Source organism: Gallus gallus, chromosome 1 (assembly GCF_016699485.2).
Source record: "Gallus gallus isolate bGalGal1 chromosome 1, bGalGal1.mat.broiler.GRCg7b, whole genome shotgun sequence".
Lineage (NCBI taxonomy): Eukaryota > Metazoa > Chordata > Aves > Galliformes > Phasianidae > Gallus > Gallus gallus.
In genome coordinates, this window is record NC_052532.1 from 78,235,920 (window position 1) to 78,253,496 (window position 17,577).

Consider the following 17,577-nt stretch of genomic DNA (forward strand, 5'->3'; position numbering starts at 1 on the left):
GCGTAGTTGACACTGACTAGCGAGCCAATCCTGAGCTTCACTTTAGCAATATGTATGAGCCTATTATCCACACTATAACTGTACATGCAGCTGAAACAATAAACGAGATTTGCTGATCATCTACTATGGTCGTCGCATTTCTCCCGCTGATTTCCTACAAGGAAGGATGCTGAAACCCCGACTGAGTGCCAAGGCAGCAGTGCAGCTGTCCGAACCTCTGGCTGTGTAGAGTGCATGAGCCTTTCCCCGGCATCGTGGGGAAAGCAGCAGTGAGAACAGCTGTGCGAGGTGTGAGCAGGTAGACGACCTGCTCCGACTTGTGATGAGGCTACAGGATGAAATACGTGGGTTAAAAACTGTCATGGGGGACAAACAGGAAAACCACAGTTCACCCACGCACTGACACGTTATTCCAAAGGAAAGAACAGAAAACCCAAGGCAGTCTGTATCACATCAGGTCGAGGGGAAAAAGAATTGCAAGGCTGGAGGCAAGAACACAAAGGAAAAGAGCAGATGGAGACAAGTTTGTGCTTGAAGCCGAATACAAAAACCCTCCTTGCTTTCTCCAGCGACCCCCCCACCGTCCTCCCACCCTCCGCCGGGTGCCCCTCTACAGCAGCTATGGGGCCCATCGGTGGCTGATAACAATCCACTCAGTCTGGACAAACTAATGAAACCAAACCACAAAAAGCCCTTCCCCAAAATCAGGACTACGCCGTTGAAGAATAAGAGATGGATAGTAGTTGTAGTGATTCCTCCCTGCAGGGAACTGAACATCCAAAATGCTGAGCAGACCCCCTTCTTTGAGAAATCTGCTGCCTTCCTGGGGCTTGAGAAAGAGGTGCCGCCAGGAAACCACCTTGACTGGTACAGCCATCAGACCATAACTCGTTAATGCTTTTCCATAGACAGAGAGACAAAGCAGGGGTGGGCAGTGGTAGGACAAGGGGGAATGGTTTTAAACTGGGACAGGGGAGGTTTAGGTTGGATATTTGGAAGAAGTTCTTCACCCAGAGGGTGGTGACGCACTGGAACGGGTTGCTCAAGGAGGTTGTGGATGCCCCATCCCTGGAGGCATTCAAGGCCAGACTGGATGTGGCTCTGGGCAGCCTGGTCTGGTGGTTGGAGACCCTGCACGTAGCAGGGTGTCGAGACTCGATGATCATTGCGGTCCTTTTCAACCCAGGCCATTCTGTGATTCTATGAAGCAGCTACATTTGTATCAAAGGCTATCAAAAGGGAGTTCAGGGCCTTGGAACAACAGCTGAAGGAACTGTCTCCTGTCTTGGGTGAGGACATGGAAACAAATCAAAGGATCTTATCCTTACATACATGGCTTGGTCACTGGTGCCATCGTCAGAACTCTGGTTTTTATTTTGGCAACCAAATGGCCTATATGGCACCAGGTTTGTGGGCACCAGGTGAGGTTTGCCTTTTTCAGAGGGCGAGAAGGGTCCTTGGGGAAAAACTAGAGGGCTCATTGGGATGGTTTTAAACTGGACCTGAATTGGGATGGGGGGGATAGAGAGCCTTCCCGTGATAAGGTGTGGGATGGCACAGCTAGATGAGAGGGACAGGGTACTAGTAAGGGGCTTGAAGGACCTGTTGCCCTGAGTGGCGCTGGCAACACTGCAGCACATATGAAATCCTGTGGTGATGAGGCGGTGGCAGCTGGGGCAATAGGAGAAGGCAGAGGGGAAAATCAAGGGGAATACTTCAAGGAATTAAGGAGTTATCCTTTCAGGACTTGACAAGACCAGCTGCCCAAGTGCCTCCACACCAATGCACACAGCCTGGGAAACAAACAGGAGATGCTGGAATCTACAGGGGCTACTAGAAAACCACAATGTAGTTGCCATCACTGAAACCTGGTGGAATGATTCCTATGACTGGAGTGTGCCTGTTGACTGCTACGAGCTCTTCAGAAGGGACAGACGAGGAAGGAGGGGAGGTAGTGTTGCTATCTACATCATGAACGCAATAGAACCTGAAGACTTGTCTCTAAAGTATAGTCATGAGCAAGTCAAAAGCCTATGGGTGATGGTTAGAGACCTAGGCAGCAAGGGAAGCCTTGTGATCAGCGTCTACTACAGCGTCACCCAGTCAAGCAGAGCCTGTCAACCTCCAGCTCCAGGGGGCATTGCAATCGCAAGCACTCATCCTGCTGGAGGACTTCAACAAAGACGCAGTTCTTCCAATTATCTAAACATACTGCAGGGCTGCTTTTCAGTGAACGCTAACAAGCTTAACAATAGCATTACAGTTGGTATCAAAAGTAGGATCAGAATTTGTTCAGAGGTGGAAAGGGGAAAAAAGCAGAGAACAAGCAGAAGACACAGAGAGGAAACCACTACTTAAGTGGACAGAGCTGGAGGTCAAAAGTGGAAAAATAGTTCTACTGGTACACAGTGGACTGTGTGTTCAGGGGTCAGGTCTCCACTTGTATGGAGAGAGGTTTGCGTTGTGCTGCTCCAGCCTTCGTGTCACAGTGTATCTTAGCGCAGAAATAAGTGCCTGAGTCATTGAGTAGGACGTGATCTATCGCCATTGATAAGGATTTCTCCTTAGTCCCACTGCTTTGGAAGCGGCTTTTGAATTCTTCCTCAAACTCTGCTTTGCTACCTTCCACTGAACGAACAATCAGCTGCAAAGTGGCGTTCTTCCCCACTGGCAGCTTGTACCAGAGCATGGTCCAGGCTCCACTCTCTTTGTCTGAACAGTTCAGAGTCAGAGAGTCTCCCAGTCGGACAATCATGTCTGGGGTTTGCTGAAGAGCCCAGCCTAGAAAAGGAAAGAAGAAAAGAAGCTGTGAGGAATGGAATGAGTTGAAAGAGACACAGAGACACATCCTTGAATTAATAGATGGGATGCCAGCATGTTGGACGCTGTCCTATTTCTCTGGAAGGGACAGATAGGAGACAGAAAAAAACAATTTCAAGTGTACTACTAGTATTTTTTTCTTACATATATTTTTTTAAATACTAACTTCACCACCCTTGGTTGAAGTTTTAAAATGTGAGAAAAAAAAAAAAAAAAAATGTGTAGACCAGCAGAGCTTTTTGAGTAAGACTGAGGAAAATTTCACCTCATTCATTGCTCATCCTCCCCAGGGAGCCCTGGGGAATGGAGCATTACCAACAACTGAACACATTGTTGAAGCACCAGCAGAAGGCTTGTCAAGGGAGAACAAAATTTACATACCTACATGGGCCAGGAAGGCCGTAAGAAACCAGCAGGGAAACATGGGAAAAGTGTTATCTTCTTCAGCTGGTCTGCCTGTGGTGCCAGCACTGACCTCGGAGCTCTGTTGTGTGAGGAGGAAACACTGAGGAAGGAAGAAATGCATGATGTTGAATTGGGCAGGACTGTGTGAGACCGCCCTGAGAGCAGTTGGTTAGAAAGCAGATGGTTGGCTGGGAATTGTGTGAAATACAGACAGTAGTAGGTGGTACAAACCCTGCACAGCTGGCTTTACGTGTGTGTATGTGTATGTGCGCAGTCACAGGAACGTGTGGGGACGGGATGGGAGCCTGAGTTTGAGACAAGGCATAGGGATGCTTTGGGGTTTTCCTCTCTTCCTCTTGAAACAGCTGAGATCTTCACAAAAGAGGTATTATGCAAAAAAATTACAGAGAAATGGGGCTCTGTTGTTTTCTTCTGTGCCCCACATCTAAGTTCCTGAAATTTCAACGATCCTGACCACAGACATTACAGCGCTGGATCTTCTCTGGTTAGGCCCATGCAGTTCATGCCACGTTCGTGCTTTGTTCATCATTCGGCCTGCCCTGGGCTGTCAATTGCTTCTGTGTGAGACTCATCAGCTACTCTGCAGGAGTGTAGAAGAGCACCTCCCTCCTTCTACCTTCCCGCTGCCGACAGCAGGGTCACTGACTGCAGTCTGTCTCGTTCAGTAAGCACTTGGAGACTATTAAAGCGTACTGGTACTTGACACTGAGAGGAAGGGCATTTGCTTCACAGGGACTGCAAGCATGTGGGTGGAAGAAGTAAACAGTCAGTGGAGGTGGTGAGGGGGCATCCGTCTTGTATGAGAGGTGAGGACAGAGTCTGAGGAGACAGCAAGGGTGACTCAGAAAAACTGCGAGGGAAGAGAAAGGTACATCCTCCCTTGGTGCAGGCAGGAATGTGAGATTGGCCTCCGTGAGAATTTCTCTGCTTGCACTGCATCTCTTGTTTAAAAGAACGGCTTGCCGTTTTTTTTTTTTTTTTTTTTTTTTTCTGTTTTTAATTCTATTTTGTCTCCCGTTGCATTTAAGCATCACGAAGTACTTGACTTCTGTCAACAGTTTTTGAGGTTATCTTTTGGGAGTTGACATGATGAATTTGGCAGTTCCTTGGATAATGGTTGTTTGTCAAACACACTAGCATTTAACAAACTCCGCATCATAAGCATTAACACTCGTTCAGAGAATTTTGGGAGCTCTCACTGTTTGTGATCACTCTATTTGTGTTCACATACATTGTATCCACAAATATCAACTTCTACTGAGATTCTTTTGTGGCAAAAATCACTATCTGTAAAGTAAAAGCCACCGCATTTCTTAGATTGACACGATCCTTTAGATTAAATGGGTGAAATGCTTTCAAATAGAAATTGTGAGCATTCCACATTTAAACAAAGTATCTTAGGAGATGGAGGGCCACATAAAGTACTTTTCTCATATTCTGTTTTTGAAATTACTTCTGAATATTTTGTTTGAGAAAACACTCTATCATTCAGATAGAAAGAAGCACGTTGCTGAAGAAAATGCTTTTTTCTTTAAAAAAACTTAAGAAATGGATAGAAATGGCGTTTTTGTTTCAGTTTTTTTTTTTTTTAATAGATGTAAAATATCTTTCAATACACTACATACAACATTCTGCTTCTGGATTCAGCCTGCTTTCTTAAAAATGGCACCAACAGCACAGAGAGATCTCAAGGGGTTACTATGAACAAGTGCTATGAGAAACCACCAATCTTCCGAAACGCAAGTATATCTTTATTTTGAAAGTTGTTCTTTGAAATAATTAAAGAGAGCTCTATATCGTATGAAAGGTTTATTATTAACTGTTACGTTATCTGTAATTACTATCAGTACCTTCTAATGTAGGATATCAGTACCTTCATTTGGATCTTCAAGGTTTCCACTGTTGTTTTTTTTTCCTGGAGAAAAGACCTCCAGACCACTCCTTTCCTCCAGACCACACCCGCCCCGCTCCAGGCACCCGCACACTCACGTAGCCCAACCATTGGTTCATGCTGTGACCATGGAATCACGGAGTTACCTAGATCTATGTGTGCTCATGAAAAGGGGACAGCAGGCCCACAGGCCTTGAAAAGAAGGAAAGAGAGAAAAAAAAGCGTCAACAGTTCACAGGCCGGTCTGCTCTGGTCTCGTGAACCGAGGAGGAGTTATTAAGTAGCACTGAGGAGGAATGTTGATTTACTAAATACGATATCAGAATGCAAGATAACACAATAGAACGCAATTCAATTGGAATCAAGGCCACCAAAATCAAATAAAATGAGAGAGAGCATGTCCAAATCGAAGGACCTACTCTAAAGCTGCAGGCAAAAAGCAGCAAGGCACCATATGCTTCTCAACGGTGAACAAAGAGACAGAGGCTCCTGAGCTGCCAGGAGCTCCACCTCTCTTCCTCTGGGCACAAAGTCCTCGGGGGAAAGCAGGCCCTCCGCCCCTCCCCCTCCAAGAACCAAGCACCCAGAAAGAGTGGTCCATGGAGCTGGAACAATAACTCTTCAACTCCCAGTGCTTTACATGATGTTGTGATGTGGAATACCGACAACTAAGAAGTCATAAAACCAGAACACTTCCCTCTGAGAGAGTTTAGAAATATCCACCAGGTTTCGGTATGTGTACTGTATTCAGAATGGAGAGATAGAAAATGTTGGAGGACAGTGAAGAGGATGAGGAAGATGGGGGAAAATACACATTTCTATCTGTACACAGAGCACGTCCTTGACTACGAGGGATGAGCATGTTGAGAAGAGTAGTTGGGAAACAGTCTCTGTCCTCTGCCACTATCTACTCCATGTCTCAATGCGTCCTGTAGGCAACGAAGAAATTCCGCTTTCTCGATTATATGCCAGACTTGATATTCAAACTGTTGAAATGTTCTTATGGGCTCTCCCTTCTGATATGGTTGGAACATCACTTATAGCCGTGATAGACCCTACCACAAAAAGGTAGCTTACAAAGCTGCTCCCTTTCTGTACGCGTACTGGGTCTGTCTGGAATGGAATTTGCCCCTATGGAAGCCCGTGTAGTTCTGTGCTTTGCACAGGTTGATATCACACCAGTGTTTTACCTACTGTTTGTCATCAGAAAGTCTGGGAAGAAAACTCTCTACCTCCAGTGTGCTATTAGAAAGCGACGTTATTTTAGTTTGCCATTATGTTCCGGACAAGTTGGCAAATCAAGCACATGCTCTCGGAGTTCAGGTTCCACGTTTAAACAGTTAAGACATACAGATGCAATATGTTTCCCAGTAACACCATATATATAAATTCTTTTCCAAGAACTCATTAATAAACGCTTATGTCTCTGCAAGCATGCGCAGTGAGGCTGTATGACCAGCTACTTCATCCCCTTTATTTCAGCTTCAGCTTCATCACAGTGACTTTCAGCTGACCTTCAGCTGTTTTCCCCCAATTTGGCGAATTTCTGTTGCTCGTTACGCCTTAAAGAACAACCTTTTATCTTGGTACACTACAACTCAAAACAATTAATATGAAATCCGAGCAAAAGTCCTTGCACTTGGTGGATACAAAGTGGCTTCCAGTACATACTATGTAGGTCAAAAGTAGACTGTTGTGGCTTTGGCGCTTCAGTGAAGCAAGGTTCATTCAAAACAAGACTGATCACGTACCAAGCAAACTGGAAAATTCTAGTACTAGCACACTTCAATTCTTTTTGCTAAACTAACACACTTAAATTAACATGTATTGATCCCTATTGCTAAACCAGCCTACATCATGCTAAGCAGTGCCTGCACAGCATCCAGGTGGCCTCTCAAGCTGGCCCCCAGCCCCTAACAAAGGCCAGTCTGCTGGCAGCGGGTGAGAAAGTGGTGGGGAGGGGGCTTAGCCAGGACAGCTGACCTAAACTGACCAAAGGGATATTCCGTGCTGTATGGCATTATTATTATTATTTGTTTTTTAGCACAGACTTTGTGTGAGTCAGCTGCATAGCGGAAATTGGCACCAAGGGAGCCTTCACAGAAAGGTAAACATGGCGGAAACAGCCGTCGCGAAGGGACGTCCCCGACGTTCGGCAGCACTGACGCGCTGCGGCGGAGCCGGGGGCGACAGCGGCCGAAGCCCCTGCGTGTACAAAACCTGCCGCTAGGGGGCGGCGCGAACGGGACGGGCAAACGGCGCGGCGGGTCAGAAGGGCGCGCGGCAGTTGGCGCGGGCGGCTCGAGCACGGAGGGAGAGATTGTCACCGTCCGCGGGCACAGACTTAGTCATGGTATCCACGCGAAGGAGAGCAAGGATGTCTGCCCCTGCCAGGAAGGATGCTGAAACCCCGACTGAGTGCAGAGGCAGCCGTGCAGCTGTCCGAACCTCTGGCTGTGTAGAGTGCATGAGCCTTTCCCCGGCATCGTGGGGAAAGCAGCAGTCAGAATAGCTGTGTGAGGTGTGAGCAGGTAGACGACCTGCTCCGACTTGTGATGAGGCTACAGGATGAAATACGTGCGTTAAAAACTGTCATGGGGGACAAACAGGAAAACCACAGTTCACCCACGCACTGGCACGTTATTCCAAAGGAAAGAACAGAAAACCCAAGGCAGTCTGTATCACATCAGGTCGAGGGGAAAAAAATTTGCAAGGCTGGAGGCAAGAACACAAAGGAAAAGAGCAGATGGAGACAAGTTTGTGCTTGAAGCCGAATACAAAAACCCTCCTTGCTTTCTCCAGCGACCCCCCCACCGTCCTCCCACCCTCCGCCGGGTGCCCCTCTCCAGCAGCTATGGGGCCCATCTGTGACTGATAACAATCCACTCAGTCTGGACAAACTAATGAAACCAAACCACAAAAAGCCCTTCCCCAAAATCGAGACTACGCCGTTGAAGAATAAGAGATGGATAGTAGTTGTAAATGATTCTTCCCTGCAGGGAACTGAACATCCAAAATGCTGAGCAGACCCCCTTCTTTGAGAAATCTGCTGCCTTCCTGGGGCTTGAGAAAGAGGTGCCGCCAGGAAACCACCTTGACTGGTACAGCCATCAGACCGTAACTCCTTAATGCTTTTCCATAGACGGAGAGACAAAGCAGGGGTGGGCAGTAGTAGGACAAGGGGGAATGGTTTTAAACTGGGACAGGGGAGGTTTAGGTTGGATGTTAGGAAGAAGTTCTTCACCCAGAGGGTGATGACGCACTGGAACGGGTTGCCCAAGGAGGCTGTGGATGCCCCATCCCTGGAGGCATTCAAGGCCAGGCTGGATGAGGCTCTGGGCAGCCTGATCTGGTGGTTGGCAACCCTGCACGTAGCAGGGGGGTTGAGACTCGATGATCTTTGCGGTCCTTTTCAACCCAGGCCATTCTGTGATTCTATGAAGCAGCTACATTTGTATCAAAGGCTATCAAAAGGGAGTTCAGGGCCTTGGAAAAACAGCTGAAGGAACTGTCTCCTGTCTTGGGTGAGGACATGAAAACAAATCAAAGGATCTTATCCTTACATACATGGCTTGGTCACTGGTGCCATCGTCAGAACTCTGGTTTTTATTTTGGCAACCAAATGGCCTATATGGCACCAGGTTTGTGGGCACCAGGTGAGGTTTGCCTTTTTCAGAGGGGGAGAAGGGTCCTTGGGGCAAAACTAGAGGGCTCATTGGGATGGTTTTAAACTGGACCTGAATTGGGATGGGGGGGATAGAGAGCCTTCCCGTGATAAGGTGTGGGATGGCATAGCTAGATGAGAGGGACAGGGTACAAGCAAGGGGCTTGAAGGACCTGTTGCCCTGAGTGGTGCTGGCAACACTGCAGCACATATGAAATCCTGTGGTGATGAGGCGGTGGCAGCTGGGGCAATAGGAGAAGGCAGAGGGGAAAATCAAGGGGAATACTTCAAGGAATTAAGGAGTTATCCTTTCAGGACTTGACAAGACCAGCTGCCCAGCTGAAGTGCCACCACACCAATGCACACAGCCTGGGAAACAAACAGGAGATGCTGGAATCTACTGGGCTACTAGAAAACCACAATGTAGTTGCCATCACTGAAACCTGGTGGAATGGTTCCTATGACTGGAGTGTGCCTGTTGACTGCTACGAGCTCTTCAGAAGGGACAGACGAGGAAGGAGGGGAGGTAGTGTTGCTATCTACATCATGAACGCAATAGAACCTGAAGACTTGTCTCTAAAGTATAGTCATGAGCAAGTCAAAAGCCTATGGGTGATGGTTAGAGACCTAGGCAGCAAGGGAAGCCTTGTGATCAGCGTCTACTACACGTCACCCAGTCAAGCAGAGCCTGTCAACCTCCAGCTCCAGGGGGCATCGCAATCGCAAGCACTCATCCTGCTGGAGGACTTCAACAAAGACGCAGTTCTTCCCATTATCTAAACAAACTGCAGGGCTGCTTTTCAGTGAGCGCTAACAAGCTTAACAATAGCATTACAGTTGGTATCAAAAGTAGGATCAGAATTTGTTCAGAGGTGGAAAGGGGAAAAAAGCAGAGAACAAGCAGAAGACACAGAGAGGAAACCACTACTTAAGTGGACAGAGCTGGAGGTCAAAAGTGGAAAAATAGTTCTACTGGTACACAGTGGACTGTGTGTTCAGGGGTCAGGTCTCCACTTGTATGGAGAGAGGTTTGCGTTGTGCTGCTCCAGCCTTCGTGTCACAGTGTATCTTGCTTAGCGCAGAAATAAGTGCCTGAATCATTAAGTAGGACGTGATCTATCGCCACTGATAAGGATTTCTCCTTAGTCCCACTGCTCTGGAAGCGGCTTTTGAATTCTTCCTCAAACTCTGCTTTGTTACCTTCCAATGAACGAACAATCAGCTGCAAAGTGGCGTTCTTCCCCACTGGCAGCTTGTACCAGAACATGGTCCAGGTTCCACTCTCTTTGTGTGAACAGTTCAGAGTCAGAGAGTCTCCCAGTCGGACAATCATGTCTGGGGTTTGCTGAAGAGCCCAGCCTAGAAAAGGAAAGAAGAAAAGAAGCTGAGAGGAATGGACTGAGTTGAAAGAGACACAGAGACACATCCTTGAATTTATAGATGGGATGCCAGCATGTTGGACGCTGTCCTATTTCTCTGGAAGGGACAGATAGGAGACAGAAAAAAACAATTTCAAATGTACTACTAGTATTTTTTTTTCTTACATATAGTTTTTTAAATAATAACTTCACCACCCTTGGTTGAAGTTTTAAAATGTGACAGAAAAAAAAAAAAATGTGTAGACTGGCAGATCTTTTTGAGTAAGAGACTGAGGAAAATTTCACCTCATTCATTGCTCATCCTCCCCAGGGAGCCCTGGGGAATGGAGCATTACCAACAACTGAACACATTGTTGAAGCACCAGCAGAAGGCTTGTCAAGGGAGAACAAAATTTACATACCTACATGGGCCAGCAAGGCCGTAAGAAACCAGCAGGGAAACATGGGAAAAGTTTTATCTTCTTCAGCTGACCTGCCTGTGGTGCCAGCACTGACCTCGGAGCTCTGTTGTGTGAGGAGGAAACACTGAGGAAGGAAGAAATGCATGACGTTGGAGTGGGCAGGACTGTGTGAGACCGCCCAGAGAGCAGTTGGTTAGAAAGCAGATGGTTGGCTGGGAATTGTGTGAAATACAGACAGTAGTAGGTGGTACAAACCCTGCACAGCTGGCTTTACGTGTGTGTATGTGTATGTGCGCAGTCACAGGAACGTGTGGGGACGGGATGGGAGCCTGAGTTTGAGACAAGGCATAGGGATGCTTTGGGGTTTTCCTCTCTTCCTCTTGAAACAGCTGAGATCTTCACAAAAGAGGTATTATGCAAAAAAAATTACAGAGAAACGGGGCTCTGTTGTTCTCTTCTGTGCCCCACATCTAAGTTCCTGAAATTTCAACGATCCTGACCACAGACATTACAGCGCTGGATCTTCTCTGGTTGGGCCCATGCAGTTCATGCCACGTTCGTGCTTTGTTCATCATTCGGCCTGCCCTGGGCTGTCAATGGCTTCTGTGTGAGAGTCATCAGCTACTCTGCAGGAGTGTAGAAGAGCACCTCCCTCCTTCTACCTTCCCGCTGCCGACAGCAGGGTCACTGACTGCAGTCTGTCTCGTTCAGTAAGCACTTGGAAACTATTAAAGCGTACTGGTACTTGACACTGGGAGGAAGGGCATTTGCTTCACAGGGACTGCAAGCATGTGGGTGGAAGAAGTAAACAGTCAGTGGAGGTGGTGAGGGGGCATCCGTCTTCTATGTGAGGTGAAGAGAGAGTCTGAGGAGACAGCAAGGGTGACTCAGAAAAACTGCGAGGGAAGAGAAAGGTACATCCTCCCTTGGTGCAGGCAGGAATGTGAGTGATGAATTTGGCAGCTCCTTGGATAATGGTTGTTTGTCAAACACACTAGCATTTAACAAACTCCGCATCATAAGCATTAACACTCTTTCAGAGAATTTTGGGAGCTCTCACTGTTTGTGATCACTCTATTTGTGTTCATATACATTGTATCCACAAATATCAACTTCTACTGAGATTCTTTTGTGGCAAAAATCACTATCTGTAAAGTAAAAGCCACCGCATTTCTTAGATTGACACGATCCTTTAGATTAAATGGGTGAAATGCTTTCAAATAGAAATTGTGAGCATTCCACATTTAAACAAAGTATCTTAGGAGATGGAGGGCCACATAAAGTACTTTCTCATATTCTGTTTTTGAAATTACTTCTGAATATTTTGTTTGAGAAAACACTCTATCATTCAGATAGAAAGAAGCACGTTTCTGAAGAAAATGCTTTTTTCTTTAAAGAAACTTAGGAAATGGATAGAAATGGCATTTTTGTTTCAGTTTTTTTTTAATAGATGTAAAATATCTTTCAATCCTCTACATACAACGTTCTGCTTCTGGATTCTGCCTGCTTTCTTAAAAATGGAACCAACAGCACAGAGAGATCTCAAGGGGTTACTATGAACAAGTGCTATGAGAAACCACCAATCTTCCGAAACGCAAGTATGTCTTTATTTTGAAAGTTGTTCTTTGAAATAATTAAAGAGAGCTCTATATCGTATGAAAGATTTATTATTAACTGTTATGTTATCTGTAATTACTATCAGTACCTTCTAATGTAGGATATCAGTACCTTCATTTGGATCTTCAAGGTTTCCACTGTTTGTTTTTTGTCCTGGAGAAAACCTTGGGTTAACGATATGCCATTTCAGAAGATGTATTTCTAGAAGTTCAAGTTGCCAGTCCACCAGTCTGGGATCGAGGCTGTGTCAAGATCATGAAATTCTTAGTGTTAGTCGCCTTTGTTGGTGTGGCTGGTGAGTGTATTTTTACTTTTATTTTTGTAATCTAAAATGAAACCTATTTCTGAGGAAACTTGTAGCGTAATCTGTCGTGAGAAATTGCAGTTGAGTTTTGAGTTTACATTTGCAAAAGGCTTAAGGCAAAGCACTTCTACTTCTTTTGACTCCTAACTATCCGCCCAGAATAACTTATTTCACGAGACATGAATGCCTTCATGGTTCTTGACCGGGGAACGCTACAGTGCTTACCCAGGTTCAAAAAGGAAGACCATGTAAATTCATGAATCTTCCACTGAAAAGGAATTACAAAGCACCTCTTACTCAGGAAATCCTGAAGCTGCTGTAAATTCTTTGCATATGGGAGAGTGTTCCAAGGAGATGTGACTGCAGACTTGTCTTGTACTTTCATTGCCTCCTATTGACTGCTACTACGGACAAGATCCTGGTACAGACAAACCTTTGGTCTTATCCAACAAGAACATTTGTATATTATTAAGTTCACTCTGGAAATAGCATCCAGGGCTTCAGACACAGACAGATGGTATGCCAATCTAAATTCAATCAGCTTATTTTAGGCAGAAGCGAACAAATGTGTGCTAGAGTTAACCATAACTGCTACTGTGCATTTTTGTAGAACCAGAGCCTATGCGTGAGATGTTTCAGTCAGCCACAGGGCCACGGAGTTCCTTATGCCAGATGTTAACATATGCTATTTCTTATTTCGCAGTTGCCTTCCCCATCAGAGATGAGGATGATGACAAGATTGTGGGAGGCTACAGCTGTGCAAGGAGTGCCGCACCCTACCAGGTGTCTCTGAATTCTGGATGTCACTTCTGTGGAGGCTCTCTCATCAGCAGCCAATGGGTGCTGTCAGCTGCTCACTGCTACAAGTCGTGAGTGGAAAAAATATATCCCATAATCTACCTCTTTTCTCCAGTTCACTTTTGCCGGGAATGTAGAGCTATGAGATCCAAATATATAAATAACTCAGTTCTCACAGAAGACAACTGAGGAATGAGTGGGTCATTCAGAAAGATGGGCTGATGCATCACAAGAGGTTTTCCCCTTCTGCAAATGTTTTTCTGAATGCAGATTACTTCCTGAAATGACAACGTGGTAACCTAGACAGTTATGTGTGTGGTCTCTCAGAAATTGAATTGATTTGTTAAAACTTAATTACAGTAGAATACGGAGAGGAACGACTTCATCGTGATACCAGTTTGTCTTCCAGAATGTTTGTACTTGCCACAAAACAATCCTTCGTAAATTCACCACCAGCATTGGGAATAAGATCTCAGTGTGGATCCCTGGAATTTATTGCAGGACAAGAAAAGTACCCGGCACAAAGAGTTAATACATACAGTGATAGGCAGCTTTCTCATAACCCTGATGTCAGTGGCAGTAAGGTAAGTGACATTCCTTCTTTTTTCCAGTTCCATTCAAGTGAAGCTTGGGGAATACAACCTGGCAGCCCAAGACGGCAGCGAGCAGACCATTAGTTCATCTAAAGTCATCCGTCACTCTGGCTACAATGCCAACACACTGAACAATGATACCATGCTCATCAAGCTTTCCAAAGCAGCCACACTCAACTCCTACGTCAACACAGTTCCTCTGCCTACCAGCTGTGTGACCGCTGGAACAACGTGCCTGATCTCTGGATGGGGCAACACACTCAGCAGCGGCTGTGAGTGCTGCGTGGGAATGTGTCTGAGGACACTGGACATAGTCTAAGACCTCACAATGAAGTCCAAACAGTGCAGGGTAAAGAACAGAGAAGTGCTGCAGGGCAAGCCTTTTTGAAGAATGATTTTAAATTATCAGTCTATGTAGGACAACAATCATTTAGCTGCCCTGATGGCAAGACTTTCTAAGATCTTTGATCCTGTTTTATTTTGTGAAGACGGAATCATTTATGTCACTCAAGTGCCCTTCACTCAGATGTGTGGCAATCTGGACATTTTGTGTCTTGGCACCATCAGCCGTGCAGTTCCAAGCACTAGTGATTTACTAGTTATCTGAGTTCTGAGAATATTATAAAAACGTGTGAATGTGGATCTAAAACTGCTACAAAAGAGCTCCACTCTTTTCCACTGATGGTCAGAAGCACGGCTGGGGACCGCTGTCTAATTCTCTGGCCAAAACAAACCTGCACCGGAGATGGGGCTAGTTTGCCTGCGGCCCCAGATTTCTGCGTCATACGTACTGAAAGAGTAGTTCTTAGTTCCAAGCCTGCCAGCTGGTGGCTTTCTAGATGCAGGGTAGAACAGAGGGCCCATGGGTAGAATTTGTTTCATCTAAACAAAGAGACTTACAGCTCGGAAACAAAATGAGGACTGCTAAAACACGGTGTCCAGCAATGACTTTTCTGTTAAGAAAGATGTTTTTTCCAGGCTCTGAAATTCTATCAGCTATGCCATCAAAAATTTCTCTCTATTTTCTTGTAGCTCTGTATCCAGATGTCCTGCAGTGCCTGAATGCCCCTGTACTCTCCTCAAGCCAGTGCAGCAGTGCTTACCCTGGAAGAATTACCAGTAACATGATATGTATAGGATACCTGAATGGAGGAAAAGACTCCTGCCAGGTAAAACAACTGCCTCTCCTATCTGTACCTTTCCTGTCTTCTCCTAGTAGAGGATGAGATCATGTTAGAGATACTCAGTGGCATGTTTGAAACCATTTTTTTAACTAGAGTATGCTAGCTCTTGCACTTTGGGCTACCGAAAATGGAGACGTGCTGCACCAGAAAATAAACAATAATCGCAGAGGCTATAACCTAGGATGCAAATGTTAGTATTGGATTCAATGAGAATAAAATATCACCATACCAACATCCAGGAAGTCTGGAAAATGAACACACCTGGTAATTGCACTGCATGTTGTGTATGCTTGATTCTGTGGAAAAGTTTTGCAGAATAATGTGCCAGAAAAGGTTTCTGAGCACCCTGCCAAGAACGGCACCCATGAAAAATGAAGTAACTTACTACTGTCTGTGACTGCCTTAGAAGTACGGCATGTTAGCATCAGGTGCAGAATTGTAAGCAGAAGTTATCTTTGTAAGAAAAAGTCTCCCTCTAGTAATCTCAGTGGGTTCTGGGAATCATGGCTTACTGCTGATGCTGATAACATTTGCTGAGCATCTGTATCTTTATCTGTACAGGGGGATTCCGGTGGTCCAGTAGTCTGCAATGGTCAGCTTCAGGGTATTGTTTCCTGGGGCTTTGGATGTGCACAAAAAGGTTATCCTGGTGTTTACACTAAGGTTTGCAATTATGTTTCCTGGATTAAAACGACTATGTCTTCCAATTGAGACACTCATTTTACGTGACCTGCTTTTCCTCCTCCTCATTTCCTTCTGCTTTGGAATTGGATGTACACACCTTCACAAAAAATAAACATTTTCAGGCAGCCCTTCTTTGTGCAGTTCCTCTGGTTACTTCCATGGGTTATTACATGGGGAACACAGACAAGTAATATCACTATCTCTCTCTCTCTCTCTATTTATCTAATACTTGTAGTGTCTCTCAACTAGAAGAATCTTGGAACGCTTTCTAGCCTCAACTTCAGGAGTCCTTCAGCCAGTTATGTACAAGCATGCTGGAGGAGGAGATATTTTTTGTTAATAATCATATAGTCAAATGCTACACATCTACATAAAACAGCTGAAGGAGCGTGGTGAACTACAGAGGCAACACACTTCTATTACAGAAAACAGCAGGCAGCAAATCAAACTGCTCCCGATCACCCCTAACCCACAGTCATATGACTGAACATTTCCTAGTGCAAAATCACTGAAAGCTCTACCTGGGGAATGAAGGCAAGTTCTTGCTAGGGCTTGTTCTCTTAATGTACCAGTACTGTGACCTACCAAGGCTATTTTACTAAATTGCTGGGGCTGCTGTCCATACCATTTTGCTCATTGGACATGCTGGGCTTTCTTAGTTTTCCTGGAACCGTCAAAAGAACAGAGGTGTTCCTGAGCTTTGGTTTTGCATCCTGTTGTCCCAGTCTGCCCCAAGAGAATCCATGAAAAAACTGCCAAAGTTGCCCAGGAGCTGTGCAGTTGTCTCCCGAGGAAAAGAAAAAAAAGAAAAAGAAAAAGAGAAAAAAAGAAATGGGAGAGGAGAAAAGTGGGGCACAAAGGAACAAATGCCATTTTCAATTGGAGAGGTTTTTGCGTAGCTCCTTCAGATTCTTTGTTGTCGATATACCTCTTAGGTACGTAATAGGTGCCTGAGCCAGGAAAAAAGTACAATATACAAACAAGATCAGACCATAGCATGATATCTCACTGCTCTGAAAGTCCTTGATGAATTCCTTCTCAGCATCTTCCTTTGTGGCTTTCTTTGTTCCTATAAAAATCATCCTTCCCTTCAGTCTGTTTGTACCAGGAGACAGAGTTCTTACCGGGGAGCTGTTGAAAGTCACAGGTTTTCCCTCCACGGCCAGTGTGAGTGGAGACTTAAATATCCTTGCCTGGTATTATCAGCCAAGAAGCAAATTTGTTACCTGATGTGCAATGAGCCAATTCCCACACACGCAAGAGAGAGATTTCTTTTTATTTGGGCCCGGGTGCTGGAAAGTTGAATGCTTCAAGAAATCAAGGACAATAACGAAAATGTCTTCACTGTGTTTGTGCATTAAATTCCCATATATTCCATCTACCTAATACAGAAGGAACAACTACTACCTACGTATTAATAAGGTTAAACAACCGCGATAATCCATCCCCTTCTGGCCTCATTCCCAGCCAGCTGTTCTTGCATGGGGTTGTTCACGGGTCTTACATGACCTTCCGTGATTGTTGGGAGAATGCTCCTCTTTATCCTTCTATCCCTATATGGTCACCTTAGAACAAGCTGAACAGTTCTCCTCTGGCCAATACTCCAAGAGGAACAATTGTATTTGATTAATCTGATAACATAAGACATTCTGCTCGATCAAAGTATTTTGCATTTCTGTTGATTAAACACAGACAATATCCCCTTCTTTCTAAACAAAGACCTGTTTCTCCATATCATGTGTAGAACAAGCAAAGGCAATCACAGAGCCTTTATTTGAGAAATAGGCACAATAGGAAAAGATATCCAGAAGGAATT

At 45.3% G+C, this 17,577-nt stretch overlaps 2 protein-coding genes across 2 annotated transcripts in view; one reads left to right on the top strand and one right to left on the bottom strand.

The window, feature by feature from the left end:
- The window catches only part of TRBV6-5 (T cell receptor beta variable 6-5), a gene marked incomplete in the record, with an annotated part of 201,106 nt that extends 189,822 nt beyond the window's left edge, over positions 1-11,284 (bottom strand). Inside the window, 2 exon segments of the mRNA XM_040651368.2 lie at positions 9,876-10,160; positions 10,582-11,284. Of these exon segments, the coding sequence (XP_040507302.1) occupies positions 9,876-10,160; positions 10,582-10,726 (430 nt within the window).
- LOC107049069 (trypsin I-P38-like) lies at positions 10,805-15,903 on the top strand. The gene is made up of 7 exons (XM_025143178.3): positions 10,805-10,990; positions 11,087-11,495; positions 12,018-12,493; positions 13,206-13,371; positions 13,912-14,165; positions 14,926-15,062; positions 15,639-15,903. The coding sequence occupies exons 3-7, from the start codon at positions 12,454-12,456 to the stop codon at positions 15,786-15,788; spliced, it is 747 nt and encodes a 248-aa protein (XP_024998946.2). The 5' UTR covers positions 10,805-10,990; positions 11,087-11,495; positions 12,018-12,453; the 3' UTR covers positions 15,789-15,903.
- The last annotated feature ends 1,674 nt before the right edge of the window (positions 15,904-17,577 follow it).

Coding starts and splice junctions, on each gene's coding strand:
- LOC107049069 (XM_025143178.3), top strand. CDS start 12,454: ATGAAATTCTTAGTGTTAGTCGCCTTTGTTGGTGTGGCTG. Junction 12,494..13,205: donor CGCCTTTGTTGGTGTGGCTG/GTGAGTGTATTT, acceptor CTTATTTCGCAG/TTGCCTTCCCCATCAGAGAT. Junction 14,166..14,925: donor CAACACACTCAGCAGCGGCT/GTGAGTGCTGCG, acceptor ATTTTCTTGTAG/CTCTGTATCCAGATGTCCTG.